We start from the raw sequence: 26949 nt of genomic DNA, 5'->3' as shown, positions 1-26949 counted from the left end.
TCTCCCACGGGACTCTCTCAACCAGCGTCCTGAACAGGCCAAAGTCCGCCCTCCGGAAGTCCATGGTTGTGGTTTTGCTGCCCCCCCTCCTTACTTCACCAAGAAGCGAGAATTCTATCATTTCATGGTCGCTAAGCCCAAGACGGCCTCCGACCACCACATCTCCCACCAGTCCTTCTCTGTTTGTAAACAGCAGGTCGAGCGAGGCACCTCCCCTGGTAGGCTCACTTACCAGCTGTGTCAGGAAGTTGTCTTCCACACACTCCTGGAACCTCCTAGACTGCTTCCTCTCTGCCGTGTTGTATTTCCAGCAGACGTCCGGGAAGTTGAAGTCCCCCACGAGAACAAGGGCTAGCGATTGAGAAACTTCTGCCAGCCGCTTATAGAACGCTTCATCCGCCCCTTCATCCTGGTTGGGTGGTCTATAACAGACTCCCAGCAGGATATCTGCCTCGTTGGCCTTCCCCCTCATCCTTACCCATAGACACTCAACCGTACCATCATCACAATCGTTGAGCTCTATACAATCAAAACACTCCCTAACATACAGGGCCACCCCACCGCCTCTCCTTCCTTGCCTGTCCCTTCTGAAGAGTCTGTAGCCATCCATTGCAGCACTCCAGTCGTGAGAGTCACCCCACCATGTTTCTGTGAGGGCGACTAAGTCATATCTCTCCCGCTGCACAATGGCTTCCAGCTCCTCCTGCTTGCCGCCCATGCTGCGTGCATTGGTGTATATGCACTTGAGCTGGGCTATCGATTTCGCCCCCGGCATCGGCACGCCACCCCTCGGCTCACCTCTAGCGAGCCTGGTTTTATCCCCTTCCCCCTTCGAACCTAGTTTAAAGCCCTCTCAATGAGCCCTGCCAATTCATGAGCCATGATCCTTTTTCCCTTGTGAGACAGCTGGACTCCGTCTGTCACCAGCAGGCCCGGTGCTGTGTAAACCTCCCCATGATCAAAAAAGCCAAAATTCCTCCGACGGCACCAGCCCCTGAGCCACGCGTTGATCAGGTGTGTTTTCCTGCTCCTTTCAGTATCCTTCCCTGCCACTGTAGGGATAGAGGAAAACACTACCTGTGCTCCCGATCCTTGAACCAGTCGCCCCAGTGCCCTGAAGTCCCTTTTGATCACTGCAGGACTTCTCTCCGCAACCTCATCACTGCCAGCCTGTATAACCAGCAGTGGGTAGTAATCAGAAGGCCGTACCAAACCAGGGAGCTTCCTAGTGATGTCTCTGACCCGGGCCCCAGGGAGGCAGCAGACTTCCCTGTGGGACGGGTCCGGTCGGCATATCGGACCCTCTGTTCCCCTCAGAAGGGAATCGCCTATGACAATTACCCTCCTTTTTTTCTTAGCAGCGGCAGTCGTAATGCGTGGGGCTGACTGCCTCACCCTAGGCGACCCCCCGGATGGACCTTCGTCTACATCCTCGCTTGCCTCGCCCTCAAGTTCCAGGGCCCCATATCTGTTGTGTAAAGGCAACCGGGAAGGTGAGGGAGGCCGGGCAGGGGTTCGCCTGGCACGCCGAGCAGGGACCCATTTCCATCCCCCCCCCGTCGCTTAGGTCCCCTCTTTCTACCTGGTGGCAAGAAGGCAGGGGATCCTCTGCTTCTCGTGGAGCCTCCTCCTGCTGCCTCTGCTTCAGGGACGGTAGGGTGCGGCTCCACCAATCTATCTCCCTCTCACACTCCCAGATACTCCTCAACCTTTCCACCTCCTCATTCAGGAATATTTTTCCATTTTCTGACCTGTAAAGAATCTGCAGATTCTTGGGCAGAAGAACTGCTATTTTCCCTTCTTTCGGTTGTAGTGTAACTGCACTAAGATTTAAAAAAAAAATAATTAATTTTTTGAAGTAATTTCTGTCTGAACCAAAATGTTTGTCTTTTCTGATAGGACATTTGAGAATGTTCAGGAGACTACTCTGAATACATGAGAAGAAACTATGCAGCATTCTTATTGTTTTGATGTTCTTTTTGTAAAAGTTGAAAGTGTACATACTGTTTGCTTTCAGAAGTCAGAGCAGGTGTACATTTGCTACAGTGAGGTTAGCTATTTGTGAGTTAGCCTCTCAAAACCAGTGTTACTCAACAAACATTTTTCAGGCAACATTTAATTCCGAACCAGATATAAGAAAAATGCAGTACCATCATATTGCTTCAAAACTGAGGACAGAGTTTCCATTGTTCATTAGTATTAGCTGAATCAGAGTCATAGTCGGACACAGCAGGCTGTAAATTGTATATCAGCTGTGTCATGGGAACAGGTTTTTCAGATTGGATACATTAAAAAACAGAATACCGTCTCCCTTTTCTTGTACTGTATCGAGTCTTCTGTGTTGTCTATTGGTAGATTTATTGCTTTCACACTTAACTAATATTGATCTAAAATTAATCTTTTTTTTCCTGAAAGAGTGCTTTCCTTCTCTCATTTGAAAATCTGAGTCACATGGAATCAGTCTTTGAGAGTTTTATCTCTGTGGCAGTTTAATTGAAGCTGGAACAATTTTGCCTTTGCAAACATTAGTTGTAGTTGGGAGAACCCTCAATCTTTCAGAATTTCTTTTTTACAATTTACTGTTTTTTAAAAATCTTTTGAAATACTATCAGTGTATATAAGTGTGTTTTGAAGAATGGGCTGGAATTTCAGTTCTAGAATCTGTGACGGTAAGCTGATCTTCACAAGCTCAATTGTGGTCATCTATTACATAAACCAGGAGGCAGTTTACTGGCATACTCATCATCTGTCATCCACTTTGTTTTAAACATATTACTGCAAGTAGTGTCGTAATTGTAAAAAACAAAGAACAAAAACAACGAAAAGACTACACAAAACTTTGTCAGTGCTTCTATGACATTTAAATTAGGATTTCAAACGTTTGATTTCTTTGTACTGGCAGATGCAGGAAAAAAGAGAAAGAGCTTTCAAATTAGGGAATAAAATTAAAATTATTTAAGTATATTTTTAGTCAATTACAAAAAACCTCCCACTTTATTAGTTCTAATTTGGAACTTGAAAGTTCCTGATACTGAATGCTCTGATAATATGAGCTGTGCAACAGAAATATAAGGAAATCTTTAATTTTTTTGGGTCACTTTAATATATCTAAATGAGTCTTTTATTTGGAACCAGCTATTTTAAGGAGAACCTGCATAGTATTGAGGTGGAAAAATCTTAAAAAAAAAAAAAAAAAAGAGAGATGAAACCAATCCAAACTGTTCTAAGAATAGAAATAGTTAAAGCATCTTGGTCTGTGGCTGATGTTCACTGTTGACACAGGGGATTTTGGAAATTCAGAAAGATTTAAGGATTTGCACTGTGAAAATTTGTACTTCACAGATTTGAAGAAATCCTAAAGTACCTAAACTTAGTTTTGTTTATAGAAAAGCTGACACTATAGCATGAACAATTTCATCAGAGAACACTGTAATGGGGGGGACTATTCAAATACTTAAAGTCAAGTATTATACAGGGCCTTTAAGCCTTTCAAGTATTGATTTGAAATCTAAAAGAAAAGAAAAATAAAATGAAACAGGGACCCTTAAAGAAATCTGGCTAACTTTAGGGGTTGTTTACAGAAATGCCGGAAGTATTGAGGGAAAACTTCAAAGTTTTTGTTACAACTTTCCAAAGCCTTTTACTGTTGGTGCGTTACTGTAACATTGCTAACATGATACACGACTAAAGCCCACTAGAGGGAGCCAGAAATATTTTATTATGATATTGCCAAGTCAGTGTTTCAGATGATTTCCATTTCTACTTTTTATCCAACTCTAGGAAAGCGTAACATAATGCTGTGTCCTTTATAGCACATTCTAATCTGCATGTCATATATTTGTCATAGGTAAGTATTTGTTCATGCCCCAAATCCACAAAACAGGAGCTGTCTGCTGTGTAAGGCAATTATTTCAGACAGAGCATGCCACCAGTTACGAACTTACACATAACAGCTAGGGAAGAAAGGGATGGCTTTATCAGACAGAAATAGACCTCTGTCTTCACCTTCAATGGAGTTAAATGTGGCTTAGGTCTGGTCCAGAATTGGGAATGAAAACACATATAACTTCACACCCTGAGAAGATAAAAAATTCTTTCAGATAGAAACCATTGTGTCAGGATTTAATCTCAACGAAAGTGCCTGTTTAACTACTTTTCTTTCTGAAGCCTCAAACATTTAACCTAACCCATTTATACAGGCTGCATGCGGTGTCTCCACAGACCTTGACTTGCTTCGCTCAACATTGCCTGTAGTGTATGCTGAAAAAATGAAGGGAGAAGCAGAAACCACATGGAGATGACACTAGTAAAATATGCTGGTTTATCAAGGTAAATTGATAAGAGCTTCCAGCTGTGAGCTGGAATTTAATAACTGCACTGCCTATTAAAAAAGTTTTCCTGACAAACTACATGCTCTTTGTTAGGCAAACCGCATGTCATTTTTAAGGCACAGACATGGTTTCCAGGACATCTAGAAAGCCTTTTATTCTGATGAGAACTTCAAATCATGATGCAAAGTTTGTCAGGACTAAATTATCTTTATCATTAGGTAATATTCTTTGAAAAGTCCACTAGTAGTCCACACTAGACAAATTGTAGTGTGGACTCTTTTTTGAAGAGAGATTACTAGCTTATTCAGCTATTGGTATTCTTCAAGACACTTAGTCCATGACTTGTTTCCTGTTCTTACTTCATCTGTAGTCTCATATTATAAGTTTTGAAGGACATGAAGGACTTAAGGTATGAGACTTTGCATTGTTCTGCTTTATACTGTCAGTTCACATACACGTAATGTGTATGTGAAGAGTTTTACCACCTTCTATCTCCCTTTCCCAGCAAGGGGGAAGGATGCAAAAGAACAATAAAGCAGGAAGTGGTCATTAAACTGTAGATACAATTATCTGAGTGAAATGCGAAGTAATACTTATTTTAGGGAAGGCAGTAAATCTCACTAATAACACTTTCGAAGCCTGCTAATTTATACTAGCAGTGAAGAGGAAGCATTCACCTAGCTAACCTCAACGGGCTGCTGAAGTGGCAGAAGGACTTTGCATATATGGAATTTGTAGGTGTTTTAAAGGAAGAAATAATAATGGAAGTACAGAGAGTTGTCAATATATATAAAATAGAAATGTAGGCAATTAACCAGATGTGTTTCCTAACAAAGGGGATTATTTGAAACTGGAATTAAAAAAAAATAAGCTTTATTTCATTGTACATAACTTCCTTTTTCCTTTTGTAAAATATGGTTGTTCTCTTCAGGATATTGATAAGTAATGTATACCTGACTGTGTTAGGTGTCACTAAGTCTGTTGCTTTTCTACTCTTATTCTCCTTTTCAATTTAGAAATTCATTAAACTGACATACATATAAAATATTTTTTTTAATCTTAGATTTTCTTACTGTTCTGTCGGGGTTAACTGTGGCTGCATCTCATGTAGGCACAAGATGTGTAGCTGTTGTAGCATGCAACTCAGTACAGGTTTCCAGCCTGGATAGCACAGCATAACTAGCCAGTCGAGGGAGGTGATTGTCCCACTCTACACTGCCCTGGTGCAGCCCCGCCTTGACTACCGTGTGCAGTTTTGGGCGCCTTAATATAAGAAGGACATCAGACTATTGGAGTGTGTCCAGAGGGGGGCGACCAAGATGGTGAAAGGTCTCAAGGGCAAGACTTACGAGGAGTGGCTGAGGTCACTTGGCTTGTTCAGCTTGGAGAAGAGAAGGCTGAGGGGTGACCTCATCACAGTCTACAACTTCCTCATGGGGGGGGGGGGGAGGGGGGCAGCAGAGGAGGAGGTGCTGATCTCCTCTCTTTGGTTACCAGCGACAGGACACAAGGAAATGGAATGAAGCTGCATCAGGGGAAGTTCAGATTGGACATTAGGAAAAGGTTCTTCATGGAGAGAGTGGTCGGTCACTGGAACGGGCTCCCCAGGGAAGTGGTCACGGCACCAATGCTGTCAGAGTTCAAGGAGCATCTGGGCGACGCTCTTTGTCATATGGTTTAATTTTAGGTAGTCCCGCAAGAAGCAGGGAGTTGGACTCGATGATCCTTATGGGTCCCTTCCAACTCGAGATATTCTATGATTCTGTGAATCTATGTCTTATTTTTTGGCTGAGCTTTGCAGCCTGCACTGAGAGCTGTGCTGCAGCAAGTTTATGTTGTTGAAGAATGTTTATGTGGGATTCAATACAGCAGTAACTGCATGATCAGCATCTCAATTTTTCTATTACCACTCTGTTACATTTCATTACAGTTGGCTCTTTCATTTTTCTCAGACAATTTCAGTAATGAGTGATGGCACAGATGATGTAAGTGGTGTAGTTCTGTTGACTTCAATTTAATGCCATTTGCATACAGACCCCAGGTTTATTGTGGTCCTGTCACATTTTCTCCCTTTTTGGCCTCTTGTTGGTGTTGATATCGTGTCTTGCAATGGTAAATAACCTGTGAACACTTGGTGCCATTCATCTTCAGACAGTTCACAAGCGTTAACTAATGAATATGCTCAGCACCTCTGTGCTGTAGATCATTCGTTATTTTTATTAGCTGGTTCCTTAATGAAGCTGTGACATTAGTACAGAACTTTGAAGACAAAGTGGCATAAATAACATCTAATTGTTCTTTCAGGCAACAAAAATCTCCAAATCAAATCACTATAAGATATTTGAATATTTTTACTGGTGCCTTTGAGAGTAAAAATCTTTGTGAAATAAAACAACTTGGAACTGTCATTTGGATGATTTCTATTGTGTGCCAAATCTGGTGGAACACAGTACTTCTTTTGCCGGAATTAATTATTATAAAAATATTTAAGAAAATAAGAAAATCCTGTAATAATATTTTCTTAAATAAAATGTAATATTTTCAGATATCCTGGATCTATTTTATAAACTGTTAGCATCAATCCCTTTGCTATAAAATTGTGGAAAATTAGTAATTTTAATGTCTATTTATATTACCTTAGTCCAGCTGTAACTGCCTATTTGTATTTGTCTACCAAATATTTAACTGCCTTTCCTCCATCACAAATTTTTAATCCATCAGCAAAGTTGCTCTAACAACAGTCTCTACAGAGAGAATTATGTTTTGAGGAATTAAGGGAACAAACAAGCAAAAACCATTGGACTGAGGAGTTCAAGGAACTCATTTGTGTGCAGAGATGGCTAGGGATTAGAGTGTAACAAATAACTGTAACTTCTTTGCAGAAGATTGAATGATACAAGACCGTCTAGAAATTACTGGTTAAACTGAAACAATGAGGATTAATTGTATAATGATATAGAGGGGAAAGCTATAAGCAACTTCCTAGCTGAGTTCCTCAAGCATTAGCACCGGGGAAGATCTTTAACATTTTCACTAGTGGCCTTGGCATAGAGAACAAGAATGCTGTAATTAAATACGTTGGTGACACAAAGTTGGACACTTACCAGTACAGGGGAGTAACAGGATACTGTATAATAAAGAAACAGATGACCTTGTGAACTCCAGTAGTAAAAATGAGTAAGATTAAATAGCACTAGGTGTAAAATCAGGAATTTAAGGACTAATAAGAATTTCTACTCTGAACTACAGGCCAGGGACTCCTGTGTGGCCCAGTCCTGCTCAACAACCCTGAATTCTGCTTTCCATAGCAGTGTAGCTGTGTCTAAGCTGCTTATTAGGAGCAGTTCTTGCTCCATGCTGTTCTCCTACACTTTCAGCTGGCATTGTCTGGGAGATGCTGGTTAGCAAAGGCCTAACTGTGCCAGGAAGCATAAGAATTAACAGGCAATCATGGGCCAGCACCTGGCCCTGTGACAAGGTTATGCCTTACTAGTATAGGTGTAGCCTGAAAGAGCAAAATCTATTTGGTCTTGAAAAATGAAAGCAGAGAGAGTATGTGATGGGTCTCTATAAAAACATCAGGCAGCAAACACTGAAGAGAGAAAGGAGCTATTTAAACTAAATGACAGCACTGGTACAAGAATAAATAGCAATAAACTAGCTTGGAATAAATGAGCACTGGAAATTAAAAGGCATTCTTTCCATTGTAGCTGTAGGACTTGGAAAAGCATTTTGACAGATTTTGGCCTCATTATTTCTAGTTAATTTTAAGATGGAACTTTATTAAATTATAAAGTTGTTAAAAAAAATGCTGTTGCCTGAAGCAACAGGCAACTGGAATCAACACAAGGTCACCTTCTATCCAGTATTCTTATTTAGTGAGCTTAAACTTGCTGAGAGAAGTGTCAGCAAATGTATGCTCAGTTCTCTTGCTTTCTCAAGATTGTTACAAATCTGAAACTTTACTAAAGATGTAGCTTGGTCAGCTGTACATTCTCAATATATTACATAATTATGCAAGTTTCCAAGGTTAAAGAAAGACTTTGTGGAACTGTGTTGTAGATTCTGTTTGCTTATGGCAGGTTTATTTCATGCCAAAACCCACCACACTTATTTAATGAGCCCTCATGGCCCTGTGGAGCACTGTGTGGGCTTACAAACTCCGTTTTGGAAGCAGTGCAGCTGTATTTGCTGAGACATAACACTCACCTGTGTGTACTATGTCCAGAACACACCCGGTTTCATATTAGCCATTTCCTCACTGGAAGTCCTTACACCATCTAGTTCTTCATGAAATCATGAAAGCTCATGAAAGAGTTGTGTATGGTCAATATGGCACTGTGCAGGAATTCTGCACTATTTCCACTGGCATTGATTAGAAACACTTTGGACTGGACAGTGTTGAGCTGTGCCTGTGCCATAATGAAAAAAGCAAATTAATGCCTTTACAGATCTTGAAGAATATAATTTATTTTATATGTGAATTGCTTCTCTTTATACAGTATACGTTAGGAAGGATGTGCTTTGGCTTATATTAACCCACCTAGATTAGTGCTCCAACTAACAGTTTCTAGTCCTACTGTGCATGTGGAGGCCTTTGTCACATTTTTTGAATGTAAATAATCTGTTTTCCTAGTCAGATGTCTTAGCCACTGATTGTACTCTTGGTTGAAAAAAAAAGTATGAACAAAATTGCTAATATGTGCCCTAAGGATAATAAAAAGTTGATACAAGAGAGATGCACTGTCCCATGAGGATGATAAGTACAGCGTTAGTACAAAAAAATGAGTATACCTTTTTAAAATTGTGGTCACAATATTTTTCTCTTATGCTTAAAAGATAGAATCATGTAAATATATACTGTATCAAATGCATGCACAAGAAGGGATATAGTCATTTTATGCTGACTTGGTTGTTTATGACCATCACAACTTTTCATACATAATATATCCATTCACCACAAACTCAAGAGCAAATGTGTAGTATGGTCACCCTCTCAGTATACAGGATTTTTGTGGGCAAATACACATATCCTTTAAAATATATGTAAAGATGTTAGTCTCATACTAGTATTGTAAGCTTTCCCACTTTTATTAACTGGTATTGGAATTCTTGTGGTATTTAATACAATTTTGGGGGATGGGTATCCATGTGTCATTACGGATATAGGGCCAATAAATATTATATTAGTTTTAGCAGTTGGTCAAACTGATTATTACTTGCATGAAAATGAAAGTCAGTACCACAGCACAGACTAGTGGCATAGCAAAATATTGGAAAAGTAGGTAATCTTTATTAACTCTTATAACAGTCACAAATTCAGAGATTTTCTTTGCTCCTGTAATATACTTCATTGACTAAATGCATTAATTTCAAAGAAGGAAATGGTGTGACACAAAGGGTGAAGGTATCCCACAGGTATAGTTGAATGAATAAGGTAGAGTTGAATGGATAAATACTAAGATATAACCTCTGTTTGCTGTAGTGCAGTATCAAAAGAAGTTACCATGCAATGTCAGTAATGTTATTAATTGCTTTTTAGACGATATGAAAACTTGCAAATTCATATTTGAAAGAGAAGAGTAAAATTGATTGATATCAAGTAAGAAACTAAACCATCTTTAAGGAATATTTCACAGTACTGTAACCACTGCAAGGAGTTTTTGTTCTCAGTTACAATCAAATAAATCCAGAGTAGTTCCGTTGACCTTAAATCAAGATTGGATTTATTTTTATGTAGAAAAATAGTTACCAAAATGCAGTTGCAAATGATCATAGAATCATTCACTTTGGAAGGGACCTGGGATTTATCTAGTCCAACCTCCTGCTCAAAGTAGGATTGACACTGGAAAAGAAAAGAGAAAATCTATTATGTTTCAAAAAAGAATAGATGCTTGGAAAGAAAACAGCAGGAAACAAAAAACAAGATTCCTTTGAAAAAAAGGTAGAAATTGATGATGGGTGGGCCCTCATATTTACATGATGATAACTTGTCTGTACAGTCAGGACAGTGAAATGAATTGGAAAAGTTTCTGTTTCATTAAAAATATATCCAGACTGCTGTTTACAATGTATGAGCATAAAGTAGGTATGATTTATTCCATTCACTCCAAAATAATGAATTCGTGTCTTTAAAATAGATCTTAGTAACTACAAAAGATGCATCAGTAATCTGGACCTGAACCTCTAGAATGATGTCTCTATAGATAAACCATAAATCCTCCAGCCATTGTAAAAGCCTCTGTATTTTCCAGAAATATGAATGTTGGCTATTGATAGCACATGTTAAGTATAAGTCTTACACAGTCACAGGCAGTTGCTTCCATTAAAAAGGAATATCAAAATTAAAAATTTTAAAGGAAGCACCTCATAGAAAGGAATACTAACTTTCCCTCACCAATAACGGAAATCAGTACTCTTAGCTGTAAGAGAGAATACAGATTTCAGCCAGAGTCGGGGGGAAAGGAATTATTGTTTTTTAGAGCAAACATGAGCCTTTTTTTTTGGTGGTGTATAGAACCAAATAGACAGGACTTTATATTTTGTCTAACTTCAAGAAGTCTTCTATTCTAATTCAGAGAGCTTTGAATTCTAAATAATATGCAGAGTACTAAAAAGTTTTACTTCTGTCAGGGACAATTAATAGTGCTGTTGCTATTTTACTGGAAAACTTTGGTGGATTTTAATGTCTTCAGAAACAAACCAATAACCAGAATAGCAAATCAGTCTCATTTTCTGGGGAGACAGTGTTCAAAGTGACCCTTGCAGTCCCAGAACCAGGAGACCCACTGGTTAAACTTACAGTCCTTTGGAAACACTGTTATATTTCAAATAGGCAAAATGGGGGAAGATCAGCAGAAATTGGGACTACAGGTAAGGAAGATACCATTGGGCCCTACTTGTACTAGGGCCACATTAGCCAAAGATGCATAGATTTGCTATATAACCGTAACTTCCGTGACTGTACAGAGGAAGCTGACTCATGTTACTGAGTGCCAACGCTGATTCGGCAGCATCTATTCCAAGTCAACGCAGTGACTAATGGAGAGATGAAGTACTCCTTCCTGGAAAAAACTTCCTTGGTACAGGGTGGCCTCAAACATTGCACTGCTCCATGATGTAATGAAGTTGTTTTGCATCTGTGACAGATTGGGGAAAAAAAAAAAGGGACTAACTGTAGTATGTTAGTAAACATGATTAGTTACCTTGATGCTGGACTCAAGCAAAGAGTTCTCCTACTCTTCCATTTTTCTCCCCCTTCCTTTCAATGCTGTATTCTTGTTACCTTGTATAATGTTTAAGGAATTGTATCTTACATAAAATACGAGGACAAAAAAAAAAAAAAAAATTAAACCAAGTGAAATTTTCCGAAGAACACTAGCAGCAAGCACAACAGTTAATATAATGCTAATATATTGGGTGCTTCTGCCAAGCAGATGAAGTCTAAGAGATTTGGTAAAACCGTAATAATAAACCTTACTGTCCTATGGAAGCCTTCCAGTATGATTTTGCACCTCTGCATGCCTGTAATTCAAAGTAATTCTCTGAAGGCTGATGAGGATTTGGTGTAATTATTTCTTAGATTGTAGTGTCTAAGCTATCAAACTTAGGCTGATATGTAATCAAATATACTGTACCTTTTAATCTAATCTTAAATAAAGTAAGATTTCCATTTTGTTCTTAGAAGTTAGTGTTAGGCCATCTATAATTATACTTAGGGGAACAGTGAATGGTATTCGGTAAGGTAGCTGTCTTTTCACATAATTTATCTGAAAATATTAAAATGATTGTCATACTATATCCTTTTTATTAAATTACGTATTTTTTACTTTAAAAGTCTGCAGATGTAATTTCTTTATAAGTATCTTCCATTTTATTGAATTTAAAGTGGTGTGTGAAGTGTGTTTTGAAGAATTTCATCTAATAGACAAACTTGTAATGTTTTATTTAGGACAATACAAAGGAGTGATTTTTTGTGCATTAATTATGTCTGATGTGTAGATGTGAAATGGCTGATTATTTGGATATTGCGGGTTTTGCAGGATTTGTTTTTGTGGGTTTATGTAATAAAAAGTGCTAATTTTATGTGACGAAAGCTTTTGGGCAGTGTTAGCAGAAGTGAGAGCATATTGTGAATAATCTTGTAAAAAATGGTGAAGAAATCCAAAATTAGTTAGAACTTGTTTGTTCTGTGTATGGAATTAATCTTTGTGAATGGAAAGAACGTAGAAGGTTTGAGGTATGTCTGTCTAATACGAATTCAGATTACTCCTTTTCAGTGTTGTCTAAAAAAAGAAATTTGTCTTAAAAAAAAAATTAAATTAAGGGTTACTGTGAAAATGTCAGGCTAGATATATTTTGTGTGGTTATTTTCACACTTTACAGGAGAAATTTATTTGAAAAGAATCTCAGCAATTCTTATGCTAGGCACTAGGTGGTGTTTCAGCCTTTTGTACTGAAATGCACATCTCGATACAGTGCCACTAGCACTTTAGATTCTAGTTTTACACTAGTACTTAAATAATAATTAGAGATGTTGGAGAGCAGATTTTTGTCCATTTTTTCCTTTTCAAATTGTCAGTGTTCCCATGTTAAGAAGAACTGACACCCACAAATAGCAACACTGATGTTCATGTACAAAATGTGTTCACGACTTGAACTCTTCAGAGTGGTGGTTAGGAGATTTGAAAATGGGTGTGGTAGGCAGTGTGCCTACTTTAGAGTGCAGATTTCTGATGTAAGGGATTAGCCCTTTTTTAATTACTGCTTTAGAAGGGAAACTTCTGTGGTTCTTCTTGGCAGAGATGTCAAAATGCATGTATTAAGCATGCAATCCACTCATGTTCTCCCCTTTCCTCCTCTGCTGTGCTGCTCTCACAGTTGTATGAAATGCTCTGTCCTGGCGGGGACTTGGTGGGGACAGGGCTGCTCTGCGTGTGTGCGAGCTGCTGAGCGCTCAGACACAGGCCCCTGGGGGCAGAAGGAGAAATCCTGCCCAGGAATACGCTACCTTCCCATCTGTGCTCTTATGACACTATCTTACATGTCTGTCTGTCATTTAATTGAGAGGTCTGCACTGTAAATTACCAGTATTTTTTAAATTGCAAGAATGCTTCTACACGCTACAATAAGATGGAGAAGTCAGTTTAGCCCTGTATTAATGAAGGGCTGGAATTTCTTGGGGCTCACTGAAAGCACATAAATGTCTATGTCTGTGTGACAGTTGCCGTTCTGCTCATTGTGTGTGATTATTTGAAGCTAAAATTATAATTGCTTGGGTCAACGTTATGGAAGTCTGCATGTTGAAAGTACATTGGAAATAAGGCTTTATCAGAAGTGTTAGCTATATATTAAGAAACACTCTTAGAAGGGCACAGAAAAATCTGCAAAATACATAAATATATGCACTTTTCATGCCGTGTGTTTGAATTATTTTCCAACGTGAAATACATTAAGTAAAGTTTTCTTTTTCTTTTACATTTTCTTTGTTTCACGAGGTGCTTTCAGTTTAAATGCTCATATTGTTTCCTGCAGGTCTGACCCAGTTTGGTAGTCTGTAAGAAATATTGCACAATGGAAACAGTTGGAACCAGTTTGACTTCAGTAGGGCCTGGGAAATAATATGATGTCTTCCTTAAAGTGTCACTGACAGTCAGTGAAAAACAGCTTCCAAGATGTAGAGATGGCAATAAAATACCAGATGATGATACAGTAGACAGCGACACAAAGATAGACATAGCATCTTTAATCAGGGACTGGGTTTGATCAAACTTTTATCATAAAAAAATGTTTGTTTCATATGGGTCTCACTGACAATTGCATTGCTCTGTTCTGCTGTACATTGTCATCTTCCTAGTTTGGCAGGAGCTGAGATTTATTTTGAAACAGACCACTAAATTTTGTGTGTCACGGGGAAGAGGTTAGGTCAGGAGTACTCTTCCTGATTCTACTTTTAGAGGAGGAGGTATTAAATTATATTCGTTCAGAAGGACCTCTCATTCTGTTGGGTACAAGAGAATAGTACTGGTCATCCTGGAGTGCATTGTCCTGGGACAAAATGTGGCTGTCAGCCAAGGACACAGTTGCTCAAGTGTTTAGACTGTGATACCTAGTTTTTGTGACATTTTAACATCTACTAATAGGAGGAAAAATAGCACACAAAAACTTTGGGGGATTTTATCTTGTAGTCATTCAAATTGTTATATATTTGTATACTTAAATAATTGTTTCAGATCTGGTCCTTTCATTGCGCTGACGCATATATGGAAAGTTTAGAACTTCTTTCAGCTGTGTACAAACCAAGAAGAAATATTAAAGGCTTTTAATTGCTATTGATTAAAGAGGGCAAAAATACGTCTGTCTTTGGTACTGAAATTTCAGTTTGGAGTTTTCGTGTACTTTCTAACTTAATTAGCAAAGGTAAAACAGACCCATTCTTACATTTGTTTTTGAATGATGGCCAGGCCCGAAGCATACACAGTATTGACCTTTGTTCTCAGGACATCTAACCTACTTCAGGCAGCAAGCTGCTACTCACGGAATCTTGCTTTTTCACCCTCAGTGCTTTGATAGCTTGTTCTGTCTTGTTGAAATAAGCAGACGTGAGTTCTCAAAGGTGGAGTATCAGCACTGTAAAAAGTTAAGAAGGAAATTTACCAGGATGGGGCATATTGCCACCATTAAATGGGCAACGATGCCTCCTTTTCCTGCCCCAGCCTGGCAGTTTGTGAATGAGGCAGTCAGTGAGTTTAATTTGAGTATGAACCTTGCATCCAAATAACCTTCTATATGAAGCTTTCATCAAAACATTTTTGGTGAGACTTGATTAGACAACATGGCCCAAATTTCCTATTAGATAACTGCCTGGGGAATAAAAGTAAGATACAGATTGCAGCTTCTGAAACCTTTTCTGGTGGACTGAGCTAGATGTATTGCGGAGGTAGAAACTACATTTTCCATGTGATTCAACCATCGAGCTAGCTGCATTTAAAAGGATAATGAAGAGCATTAATGTAAGCCTTTGAATGTCCTGTACTGTAAACCCTTGAAAAAGAGGCAGCTCAGTGTAGGACTAGAACTGGAGGCATGATAACTAGACTGAAGGCTGAGCGTAGACATTCAAGGAACATGTAGTAAAAATGACACAATTTTGTCTGTGAGCTAAGACAAAAATATATAAAGAACAGAAGAGCTGAGTTAAGGCTAAAGAAAAATGAAGATTAAGGAGTGAAGGACTAAATTTGCAGTGAATTAATGCTATCTACAATCCAAATTTTAAGATAACACAATAACCAGTTTGAATGTGCCATTGTATTAATAACTGGCCTGTTGTATTTGATTCATTACATCCTGATTTATTCTCAAATAATATAAGAACTGAATGTGAAATTAACTTACAGATAATTGGCACTGGCAATTTCCTGCGCTGCCATGTGACTAAGGTGATCGAATACAAAAGCTTTGCAAGCAAGTACATTTTAGAATGTTAAAAAAAATCTCATTACTACACGCAGGATCTCACAACTGGGAAGCTGTAATCATTTTAATAATTTAGTAAGCATACAGTGAAAGCTAAATCTTGGCTATGAAGTGGAGAGACTCACAGCCTTATATATTGTGTTACATTATAAAATGGCTTTCATTTACAACAGCTTTGAAAATCAAGTCAATTCTTGAAGTCAGCTTCTTCATGTAAATATAAATACAGACCATCACTGAAGTAAATCAGCAGAGCATTTTGGAGGATTATAAAATTACTTGTTTGCAACAACAGAGGATCTATTCTGAAGTTCCTTACCCTGACTTAGTAAGATAATGGATTAAACGTTTAATGATTTTTTTATTCCTTTCTTTTTTCTATCATCCTATCATCCTCAACATATAGTCTTCATTTCCAAATCTTACATTTACTGCCATTGGAATGTCAATAGGTAGATCCTTTTCATTTATATTGCTACTATCTGTGGTTTTCCCTTATGTTATAAATGATGAAGCAAAAGTAGAATAAAAGTATTTTTGTGTTTATATTTTTTTCTAAACCAATTTCCTCCAAGGTTGTACAGACATATTTTATTGTGCTGTGGCTAAACCATTGTAATTTTAATAGAAAGAATTAAAATAGTATTCTTTCTACCTTTGGAAATGGCAACGATCAGTTGATGTATGCTTGATGAAAACTTTGTATACAGTGTTCACAGGCTAACAGGTTTTCCATTTAAATATATGTCTGAACAGGTAATGTGGGTATGTAACTTGTGCCGAAAACAACAAGAAATCCTCACAAAATCAGGAGCCTGGTTCTATAACAGCGGATCAAATGCACCACAGCAGCCTGACCAAGAAGGTGTTAGAGGTCTGCGAAACGAGGAAGCACCTCAAGAGAAAAAAGCAAAGCTGCAGGAGCATGCGCAGTACCAAGGACCATCAGGTGACATATCCACACAAGTTTTGGACAAAAACAGATCTCAAGGGCTCACGAGACAAGACTCAATTAAGAATGGTTCAGGAGTAAAGCATCAAGTAACAAGTGACACAACATCAGACAGGTAAGAAAATATTTAATGTTTACACTGATAAGATCTGCTGAATTTATGCTACAAATTTTATTTTATCTTTTTGAAGTTTTATCTTATTTTTATTCTGTAGCCTATAAAATACATACTGGGCTTTTTGAAACAATCCTAAGAAGCAGCAGCTGAGGAGTCTCTTATTGTATTCAGATGGTCGTGGACAAAGTGTGTTCTTCATTGCTTCTCATTAAAAAAACAACATGGAAAATGACAGTTGCAGTGTGACAGAGATTGTCCCTGTGCTTTTAACTTTGTCAAATCATAGTCATCGTGCTGTACAGAATGTTACCATATTTCTTTTGTGGCCACTAACTTTATAACAGAATTTTAGTAATCCAAAATAGGGCTCAAAAAAGCAGGTTAATGGAAGATGGTGACTGTTCAGACTACTGAATTAAAACACCTGGTAGTACTTGCAGTGTATAGTATTGAAGATGGTGAAATCCTTCTGTGGTGACCTGAGTCTTTTCATGGTTTCTCAGTTTCTTGCTGTTAGTTATTGTCATTAGTATGAAATTTTTTTCTTCACTGGTTTATCTCAGTGTTACTTGGCATTGGTTGAAACTGTGGCTGTTTCAGCACTAATGTAGTAGGACCCAGTTTAGCCAGAGGCTGGAGCTGGAACTTCCCTTCTTTTTTCTTGATGTGATTGTACCAAAAGGCACCAGAAGGCTCTCAACCTCTGTGGCTGCGTTTTACTGGAACACAAAAGTACAAACTGTTTCACTGAATAAATTTAATTACTTTCTAAGCAAGACCAGAATACAACTTTAAATATGGTGGGAAGGGAAAGAAGAGAGTGAGCTTGCTCACATGTTTCCATGGAAATGATACCCTCTCCCTCCAGAGACCTCCACCTGCCTTGGAATTTGGCAGCCAGATCAGCATAATCTGGCAGCCTTCCTCTGCTGCCCAGCTATGACGTTACAATATTTATTCCACAAGCTTGAAACAAGTTAGTCAGCTATAATATTAATATTTTATACAGCTAATATAATTGTTTTCCTTTTCCCTCACCTCTTGCATTCCACCGTATTTTATTTCCTATTTTTCATTTTATTTGGGAACAAATTGAATGTCATTAATCTAACCCTTTTTGTTTCACTTATTCTGCCTGTTGCCCTTTGCTCTGATTTCAGCTGATGGGTTCAGTACTTACCTGCTCTGAGTGCTCCTCAGTTATGTGCACGGTCTCTGAGAAATAGCTGGCAGCTTAACTTGATGCTAAGGAGCAGGAGAGAGGGAGAGACTGTTACTCTTGTGGTTCTTTTTTTTCCTTAATTTTGCCAGGAAAATGGAATGATACATAATGTGATGTTAAAAAAACCCCTTCTTGTTCTCAGCAATAATTTAACTCTGAAAGTGTTTTTATATTTTATGCATGCAGAAAGAGAGAGAGAGAGGGATATACAAATAAATATATAATTCAGATATGTAATATGCATTTACCCTAAGCAGAGTTATATGATAAACATGGATAGTATAAAGTAATATTTACCAACAGGAAGAATGTGGACTGTGCCTGAAATCAGAACCGTTCTGCTGATTGTGATCACTTCTGCTCAACATATTGCTTAAATCCAGATCGTTTTTTCAGTGATTATCCACTTTCTGTTTCATTTGGATACTAATACTAGTGTTCCCTAATTAACATATACAAGTTTGCTTAGAATATATTTATGATATATATTACATGCTACTGAAGGTTAGAGGGTCTTCTGAATAATTTTCTTCCCTAATGTTCCTCCCATTAACTGTCTTTCCTTTGCTGGAGATAATGAAAAAGACTCCTCCTTGATGGCCAATCAATGTCTGATTGGCCAAATGGGCTTTTAGAGGAGAATATCAGCATCTCTGAGGGATACTATCCCAGGATTCAAGGATGGGGATAGGCCTTAAGTTTGCACCTGTATATGCTGTGTCGCCATTGCTTTTCTCAACAATAATACTGGGAAGGCTTACAATTCTATTGTATTCAACCACTGTTAAGAGGAGAAGATAATATATTATTATCTTTATTCTGAAGTCATGCATAGAATCTGTATCATAATTTAGTATAATTTTAATATTAAAATTTATGAATCCATATATGTTCTGCTTATAATTATTGATCAAGTTAAGAAAACTCATTTTATCCATCTGAAACTTGAGGTTGTGATCAAGCAATTGTTTATAACTTTTCCTAAAGGCTTCTGGTCTTCTGTCTTCTTTTCTGAATGCTTTATGTTATGATTTTGGGTTTTTTTAAACATTAACTGAAAGAACGAGTCAGTAGAGAAACATGTCATATGGGAGATCATCATGACAGTTTTGGGGTTTTTTTTCCTATTCTCAGATTAATTCTATGCAGAAATTGAGCTACTCTAGTATGGTAGACCATTTGTCTAGATAAGCTAATTCTAGGAGAAAAACATGGCAGTTCAAAATGTCCAGAATAATAGGGAAATAGCCAAAACAGTCTGAAATATTTAGAAGTGGTGGTTGTTTATCTTGCACAACATCAATAATAGAATTAAATAGAAAAGTGAGAACTATATTGTCTGTTTTATTTTTCATCCCAAGCACTTTAGTTTTGAAAGAAAAAATATTTTAAAAAGTTAAAAACAATAAAACACTTGTGAAAAAAGTATTACTATGACTCTATATACTTGGGTTCTTATGATTTGAATAGAGAGGTAAAATGTAATTTTTTATCAAAGTTTTTTGAACATTTGCAGCTTCCTTTGATGTTGCAGCAATCCTTACTTAGTAGTTCTTTATATCAAGTATATATCTTGGTCATCTGGAGGCAAGTTGGTCACAGAGTAAAGGGCAACATTCGCTCCTTGAATCTCAAGAACATCAATGCCATTTCTGTCTCATTCCTCACTGTGTCTTTTTTGGTTGTGCTTTTTTGTTTTTCCATTCTTGAGTAGTACTCACCATATTTTTTTCCTGTTTTCTTTACTAGTATTATTCTTCATTAAAATAATATTCATTGTTTCAACCATTAGACTAGTATTCTGTTCCCTTGATATAAGCAACAGTCCCATTTGCAATCAATAGATCATAAACTGTTCATACAGACAAATAAGTACTTGATTGTAGATCTTCTTTGACTGATCTGAAATTTGTTGTCTTAAAGAAGTCTGGGATGAGTTTGGATTGCCTATTCTCCGAGGAGGTTTTTCTTCTATTGGATCTATGACAGAAGAAAAGAGAAGTCAAAGACTATTCAGGAGGAAGTTGTACTTACCACCAGCAGAACAGTTCTCCATTATTAAATTTTTTTCTAGTTCATATCCAATATTTAAAATCTGCCTTACAGTGCTTTTACTGCTTTCTGTGTAGTAAACCCATGGAGGAGGCAGAGGCAGCAGACACACCGTAGGATCCAGTGTTAGATTACTTTCAGTAATTAACCATCTTATATTTGACATTGTTTGAGGTGAGACTAGCATAATTTGTATCACATGGAGATTTTATGCTAAGGGCACTTGAGAAGTAACCATATGTAGTGGTTTTCACAGACTTAACCTTGTGAGCAGAGTATGGATGCTGATGTAGTATAACGCTAGACTCCCTGAAAACTGCCAAATGATGTGAATCAAAGAAATACAAAATATTACTCTATGTAATCCATAGACTCAGAAGGTCCATCCTGAGGTCTGCTGTGCACAGATGGTAGATTTATGGCTGTATGCACTGCAGTTCTTTGATTTGTACTATACAATTTCACACTAATTCTGGATTATACAAAAGGGTCCTTTTTATTTTATTTTGATCAAAAACATTCATATACTCTATTGTTCCCAAGACCTACGCTACTCACCATTCAATACATTGTGTTTTCTTTCTAGCAGCAAAATTATTTGAATAGATAAAATCTTTTTTTCAGTCATTTTGTAGCAGGCAATCAGCTTGTGAAATGATTGATTTCTTCATTCCAAAGCCTAAGCCAAAGCAAATGTTTATAATGTCCTATTAAAATGTGTACAACATCCTAATAATAAAAGCTGGGGAACAGGGAACCTTAATGTTGATACAAAGCTTTTTTATGTGTCATTCTGTTTGCCTGAATTGTTAGATCTTTAGGAGGTGTTGCCATGCTTGAGTTGCAAAATAATTATTTTTCTTGCTCTTAGTAGGATCCATTGTAAAGCCATTTCAGTAATTTTCCACATATGAATTCAGTGTTTTAAATTGTAAATCTTTTGTGACATTCCAAATGTGTTGCTTCACAAACCTCTTTTCTATATATGTGGCATTTCACAATCCTTTTTAAGCAATAGCTCTCTTGAAGTAGGAAACAACCCATGCATCTTCCCAGTGCAAGGTTATGATGATGTAACTATTTCTAATCTAATGCCTATCTGAAATGATGTTATGTAGTTCAGGTAGATGTGAATGATTAAGTAATTTGTTTTTTTTTTTTATTTTATTTTATTTCCCCCCCCCCCCTTCCATCCTGTATGAATCCAAAATGCTTTCCAAAATTTGAAAATGTTAACTTTGAATTTACAATATGTATTTGTCATGCATTCTATTAGTGTAAGAAAAGCTCTCCTCAAGGATATTTTTCATGAGATTCAATGCAAAAAAAAGTGAAAATATTGTGAGAAAGTTTGTTTTCATGTTTCATGAGTCAATTTATTATTGCTGCATCTCTCAGAGGGTGAGCCATGTCAAAAAAAGATAATTGGTTCTTGGTATCTGCAAGATCATGATTTGAAGCAAGACTAATGAATAAAGCTGCCTGAACCCTTTTCAGATTAACTGTAAGGATATAAGATTAAATCATAAAAACCAGAATGAAAACAATAAATTGAGAGAGTGAGCAGCTGCAGAGTTGTACAACAGTATTTATTTTGCAGGCCAGCAGATACAGATAAAATATATCCTTCTTCCCTCTTGCTTCCCTTCTCCTTTCAAAGATACATATGTATTTTGGGGGTTCATTTTCTCTCATCCCTTTTATCTCAGGAAAAAAGAGGATTTTTATGGTGGTTTCCACACACTATAGTGGGTTTGGAGGATGCATTTTATTCTGAGTAAGAACTGTAAACAAGACCGTTGAGGCTACTTGGGTCTGAAGATGCAGGTTTTGTGCATATATTCTTTATGGAATGTATACATGTGTTTCCCACATATAAAGGTTTTATTCTATTGTGTTACCAATCGTAGTAGAATGAAGGTGCTCCCCCGTGTCCCTTTGCTTCCGTTCTTGGAAGGAGTGCCAGTATGAGTTGGCAGCGTAGGCTCTGTCTTTTGGGACTGCAGTTGGGGATGTCAGGGTGTGAACAGAGAGAAAAAAGAGACCAAAATAAGAGGGAAGGGGAGGAGAGAGGAAAAAGCACGCATGTCAAGGAGCGGCATGAATTAAATAAATGAAAATGTGTGTCCATTTGTTTCATGTTATATCTTTTTCAAGTGGCTCTTCTTTAATTGCTGGATTATGAACAACTGATACTGAGAACATCACTGATGGTAGTTTATCGCAATTTAAAATATGACAATGTAACGTTAAAGAATCAGCCAACTACATTTCTTTATGAGAGGCTGAACACTGGCCATTTCCCAAGATTATCACTATTTTTCTTCTGCAATACTTATGACACAGCACTGTAGTGCAGCCTCTGATTTTGATTGGTTTTATTTCTGAGTACCTGAGTGATAGATCTTTAGTCCAGGTGTTTTAAAAAAGCGTACAATCTTTACTTGGACCTGTGGAAACTAAGCATATTTGAAAGTAATCTCAGGTAAAATAGAGGCATTTAACTTTTTTACCTATGTTTTTCTACCTGCTGACATATTTAAAGACAGTGAAAAATAGCAAAAGGATTGTATAGAGACAGTGTATAAAATAAGGGAGTTGGTATCCAAGAGTCAGACTAACAATGATAGCATTGTGCAGATTTGTTTGTGTTCAGAGGTATCCCTTAAGGACAACAACGTCTCTAAACTTTTTAGATTTCTTTATGTAAGAATTAACTGACATGAATTTATTTTTTTTAACATTGTTGGCCACTGCAGTAGAAAAAAAATGCAATTGTTGAGAAAGCATAATGATATTCTTTCACTTTGTGAATAAATCTAATACTTTGTACAAGTATTTTGCAGGTCGAGTTTAAAATTGAATCAATATTCTTTTCCATGCATGACTGCAAAGATCTGTCACTGATTTTCCCTGGTGCTACAACAGGATGCGAAATTTGGGCATTAGAGGTACCCTACAGTATTTTTAACATATTAACTAAAGATTTAAGTTTTATGGGATTTGAACTGCAGCCAAATAAGGTTTTATCTTCATCTTCCTGCTCCTGTTCCAGCATTTTTCACCACTCTGATAGTCAGTCCTTGGAGCTGTAAAGTGAAACCAATGTCAATCTGAAAACTGTAGTCTCAGTAGTTTTGCTTTTGTTTCTTGTGCTTTCTGTCTTGTGCTGTCTGTCTTCCATTTCAGTGTATGCTTTGTATAATTCTTGAGGTAATAATTTAGAACAAAGGAGTTAGTTTCTTCTCCGCAGAACTCCTCTTTTAATTTTTTCATTCCTCTACATATAGGTTTAGGGGTGTGAATCAACATTTCATGGCTATTCCAGTTTTCAGGTAGAAACTAAAGCTACACTTATCTGCTGTCTCAATCTGGAATGGTGTAAAAAAAGAAATTAATAATAACTATGGCCAGAGGAAGCAATAGAAATTTGTAGGAAGGGAGCCAGAGAAAATGCAGTATTTAATTATTGAAAAGAAGTACCTTGGGTCCAAGAAAGCCAGAAATCCTTCAGTGCAGAATTTTTAATGAAATAATTAGACACTTATGACAAGGATTAAGCTACACCTACTTATGAGGATGAGTAAGGAGTTTGGTACCATCTGTAATGCCTACAAGCAGAGTCTCTGTAAGAAGTTCCCGAATGGTCCTGACACCGTCTATTTACAGCCCAGACTACCTATAGCAGGTATACTATGTTTCCACCTGTTATTAATAGGTTGCAGTGGGTTGTAGCACCTCCATTCTATTCTAACTTCTGGAAAAGAGGGGGAGCTTTTTCCCTCCATTGCCTTTGTGGAACTGTCTGTCTTCTGAAAAACAAAACTGCTTGTATAATTCTGCTTCTCTCCTAACGTTGGTTTTGTGGGTCTCCCGCTCACATGAGTAGTGACAATGCTAACACAACATTCAGGACGTGTAGCCACACTGTGACTTCAGTGTGGTTTTTCTGAGATGTGCATCGTTTCCCTCCCTCCGTACACTTTTATTTCCCCCAAAGTAGCAGAAAAAACAATGAGCTAGCTGTTCTTAATTTTTTTCTGATGCTTTACCAAAAGAAATACTTTTTTTTTTTTTAAGGCAGCCTTTATCTAGCTGTAGAATCTCTACTGAGTAGCATTGGGCCTCTGAGCAATGGTAGATACAATTTGTGATCCTTTTTTTAGAGAAAGCTAATCTGTTTGGGGAAGAGAGAAAGAGAAGAAGAAACTTCCCTAACTGTAGTAGAACTAACCTACCTTAATAAACAGTCTAAAATTGCTGTGTTTCTTTTCAAACATTAAAGAGTGTTTTAATTAAACACAGAACAGAGATTGAATTCCGGCTTTAAGTGACAATCTGAACTCAGCTGCAATCATTTTTTGCAGTGAGCAAATCTCATGTTGGTTTTAGGGAATTTCATTTTCACAATTTACTGTAGAGTGCCTTTTCAAAAATAATTCCATTGCAACATGATGTTTGTATTTTGCTTACTGTTACTGATAACTTGATTTTTTTCTTAATTATGCATATTTGTTGCATACTGCTTACTGAAAACTAGCACTAACTATTTGACTTTTCTCACTTTTATGCAGAATGAGCTCAGGGAAGTCTTGATATTCAGTGCTGATATTTGATATCTTTGAAGTGGAGTTTGGTCTTCCATTGCAGTGTTGTGCTTCTGTACATCACAGCTATGTCTTTAACTGTGCTAAAAGACCATTAATAATCTAAATCTGTAAACACAGATCAGCTGTATCAGAATATTGAACACTTTTTATTAAGTACTAGCTGCAGCTAACATTTATGGAATTAAATGTAGTTTTGCTTTTAGCTAAATTGAACCTGAAAGAAAGCAATACCAGAAAAAAATTGAGAGTAATAGCATTTTTAATTTAATTTTTTAAATTAATGAGGCCAGTACCTTTCTGGGTTGAGCATGTCTTCTTAAAGTGCTGTTTTGTTGACCTTGCATAAACATGAATGTTAGAGCTCACTGTGTGTTCATAATCCTTAGTTGTGCTGTGCTCTGTTTTTTGGAGGCTAATTTCTCTTCAGCAGTATAAATAACAGATTTTGTTTGAATTTCATATTTATTAAATTGGTGTGTAAAGGTGAATGTTACATCTGTAAAGTGCAGCTGAGGGAAATGGCTAACATTTAATAAAGGACTCTGCTAACTCAAGTTTGTAGTTTCTGGCAGCAAAGTGGTTCTGGAATCTGCAGGAGGCAATTCAATGAATGGCCTTTTATTTTCATAGTTTTTACCATAGCTACATAGACTGAATTAAAATAAAAAATGAGAATGAATAATTGTTACTGGTACAAATTCTTTCTTTGGCTCTTTCTTTGTGATTCTAGAAGTCACAAATGATAAAACAATCACTTCTCTGCAATTTAATTGTCATTTATCTTTTACATGGCAAGTTTAATAATTTTCATAAATATCAATCTATTTTATTAGATCAAATCTGAGGAAAAAATATAACTAAAAAATGAATGTAATAGGACCAGGGTGACCATATTTTCATAATTAAAAATTACATTATTAAGCAATAGCATTTTGTTTTCTGCCTTGTCTTTAGCATGTTTATTCTGCCCCTTATTCAAGCCAAATCCTTGTTTGTCCCTTTGTCTACTCTGGAAAGTCTTTATCTAGGTATTTATTTATTTTATTAGCTCATTTCCTTTTGTGTGTCATCATGTCTTTCTCACTGGTGTGAGTTCTTACCAAACTCTGGTTAGACATTGAAAGTGTTTTCAAGATATGGTATTCCTTCACTTAAAGACAGACATTCTTTTCTTCTCTAACCCAGTTCTTTTTCTTTCCCCTAGCTCTACCTCACCTCTCTTCCTCAATTTCCAACAATTCTGCAACCATTCATAAGTGTCCTTTCAGATTTGTGGTAAAGTAAGTGGACGCATCTCTCCAAAGCTTTGAGAAATCTTAAATTTTGTGCTTTTTAGTGAAAACAGGCCTCGCTGCATTCTTTACTAACCAAAAGGAAGACAGCCACAGACATTTTAAGGGAATAGTTACCTGTTCCAGCAAAGTAGAGCAGAACAATGTCATTTCAAGTTAAGAAGAAAATGTAGGTGACCTGAAGTCAGTGACTCTTAACTTAAAGTGGAGTTTTAAAATCCAAGGTAATATCTATGTATGATATGCAGTGGGTTGTACATATGCAACTTGTTCTGACATCTCTGCACTGTGCAGCACTACGCCCTGTAATCACGCCCTGGTGTTTCAGAAAATGACATCAGAAAGTGCCCATTTCTGCAGCACTGGGCTTCCTGGAAATGCTATTAAGGACCTCAGTAAGCGTATCATCTTTATAGAATAACAGGAGGTTAAGTTCCTCCAAACAGAGTTTTCCCAATTTCTGGTCCAGTGTTTTCTCAGCTGATACTACATGCTTGAACGGGTCCCTAAATGTAGTTTATCTGCCAAAGTAAGTTTTTATTATGCAGCTTGTAATAGGACGAACCATGAACTTTGCTGCAGAAAGCCCATTCTCTTTGGCAAAAAGGAAACAGCAAGGACAACAGTTTGTATGGTAATATCTTGATGAAAAGCAATGCATTTTAGCTGCAAAAGGTTTTATTCTGTAATGACTTTGTAAAAATCCTGGGCTTTAAATGGTAGACTTCCTTGATGCTCACTTAAAAAAAAAAAAAATTAAAAAATAGCCATCAAGGCAGATGAGATTAAAGCAGAAAGCATCTGATTTTCTTTGTAATTCCAAATAAACTGGGAAGCTTCAGAGGGACATTGCATTCTAAAGTTCCAAATCAGTGCACAAACCCAATTTTTTTC

The 26949-nt window shown here is 37.2% G+C and overlaps 1 protein-coding gene across 32 annotated transcripts in view; it reads left to right on the top strand.

The window, feature by feature from the left end:
* RIMS2 (regulating synaptic membrane exocytosis 2) overlaps positions 1–26949 on the top strand; it is a 515547-nt gene that overhangs the window by 125641 nt on the left and 362957 nt on the right. For all 32 annotated transcript variants that reach the window (XM_076329271.1, XM_076329285.1, XM_076329287.1 and 29 more), the window contains one exon: positions 16566–16876. In XM_076329271.1, coding sequence (XP_076185386.1) covers positions 16566–16876 — 311 coding nt within the window. The remainder of the gene's footprint in view (positions 1–16565; positions 16877–26949) is intronic.

This window comes from Aptenodytes patagonicus, chromosome 2 (assembly GCF_965638725.1).
Source record: "Aptenodytes patagonicus chromosome 2, bAptPat1.pri.cur, whole genome shotgun sequence".
Classification (NCBI taxonomy): domain Eukaryota; kingdom Metazoa; phylum Chordata; class Aves; order Sphenisciformes; family Spheniscidae; genus Aptenodytes; species Aptenodytes patagonicus.
This window is presented reverse-complemented; position numbering and strand designations above follow the sequence as displayed.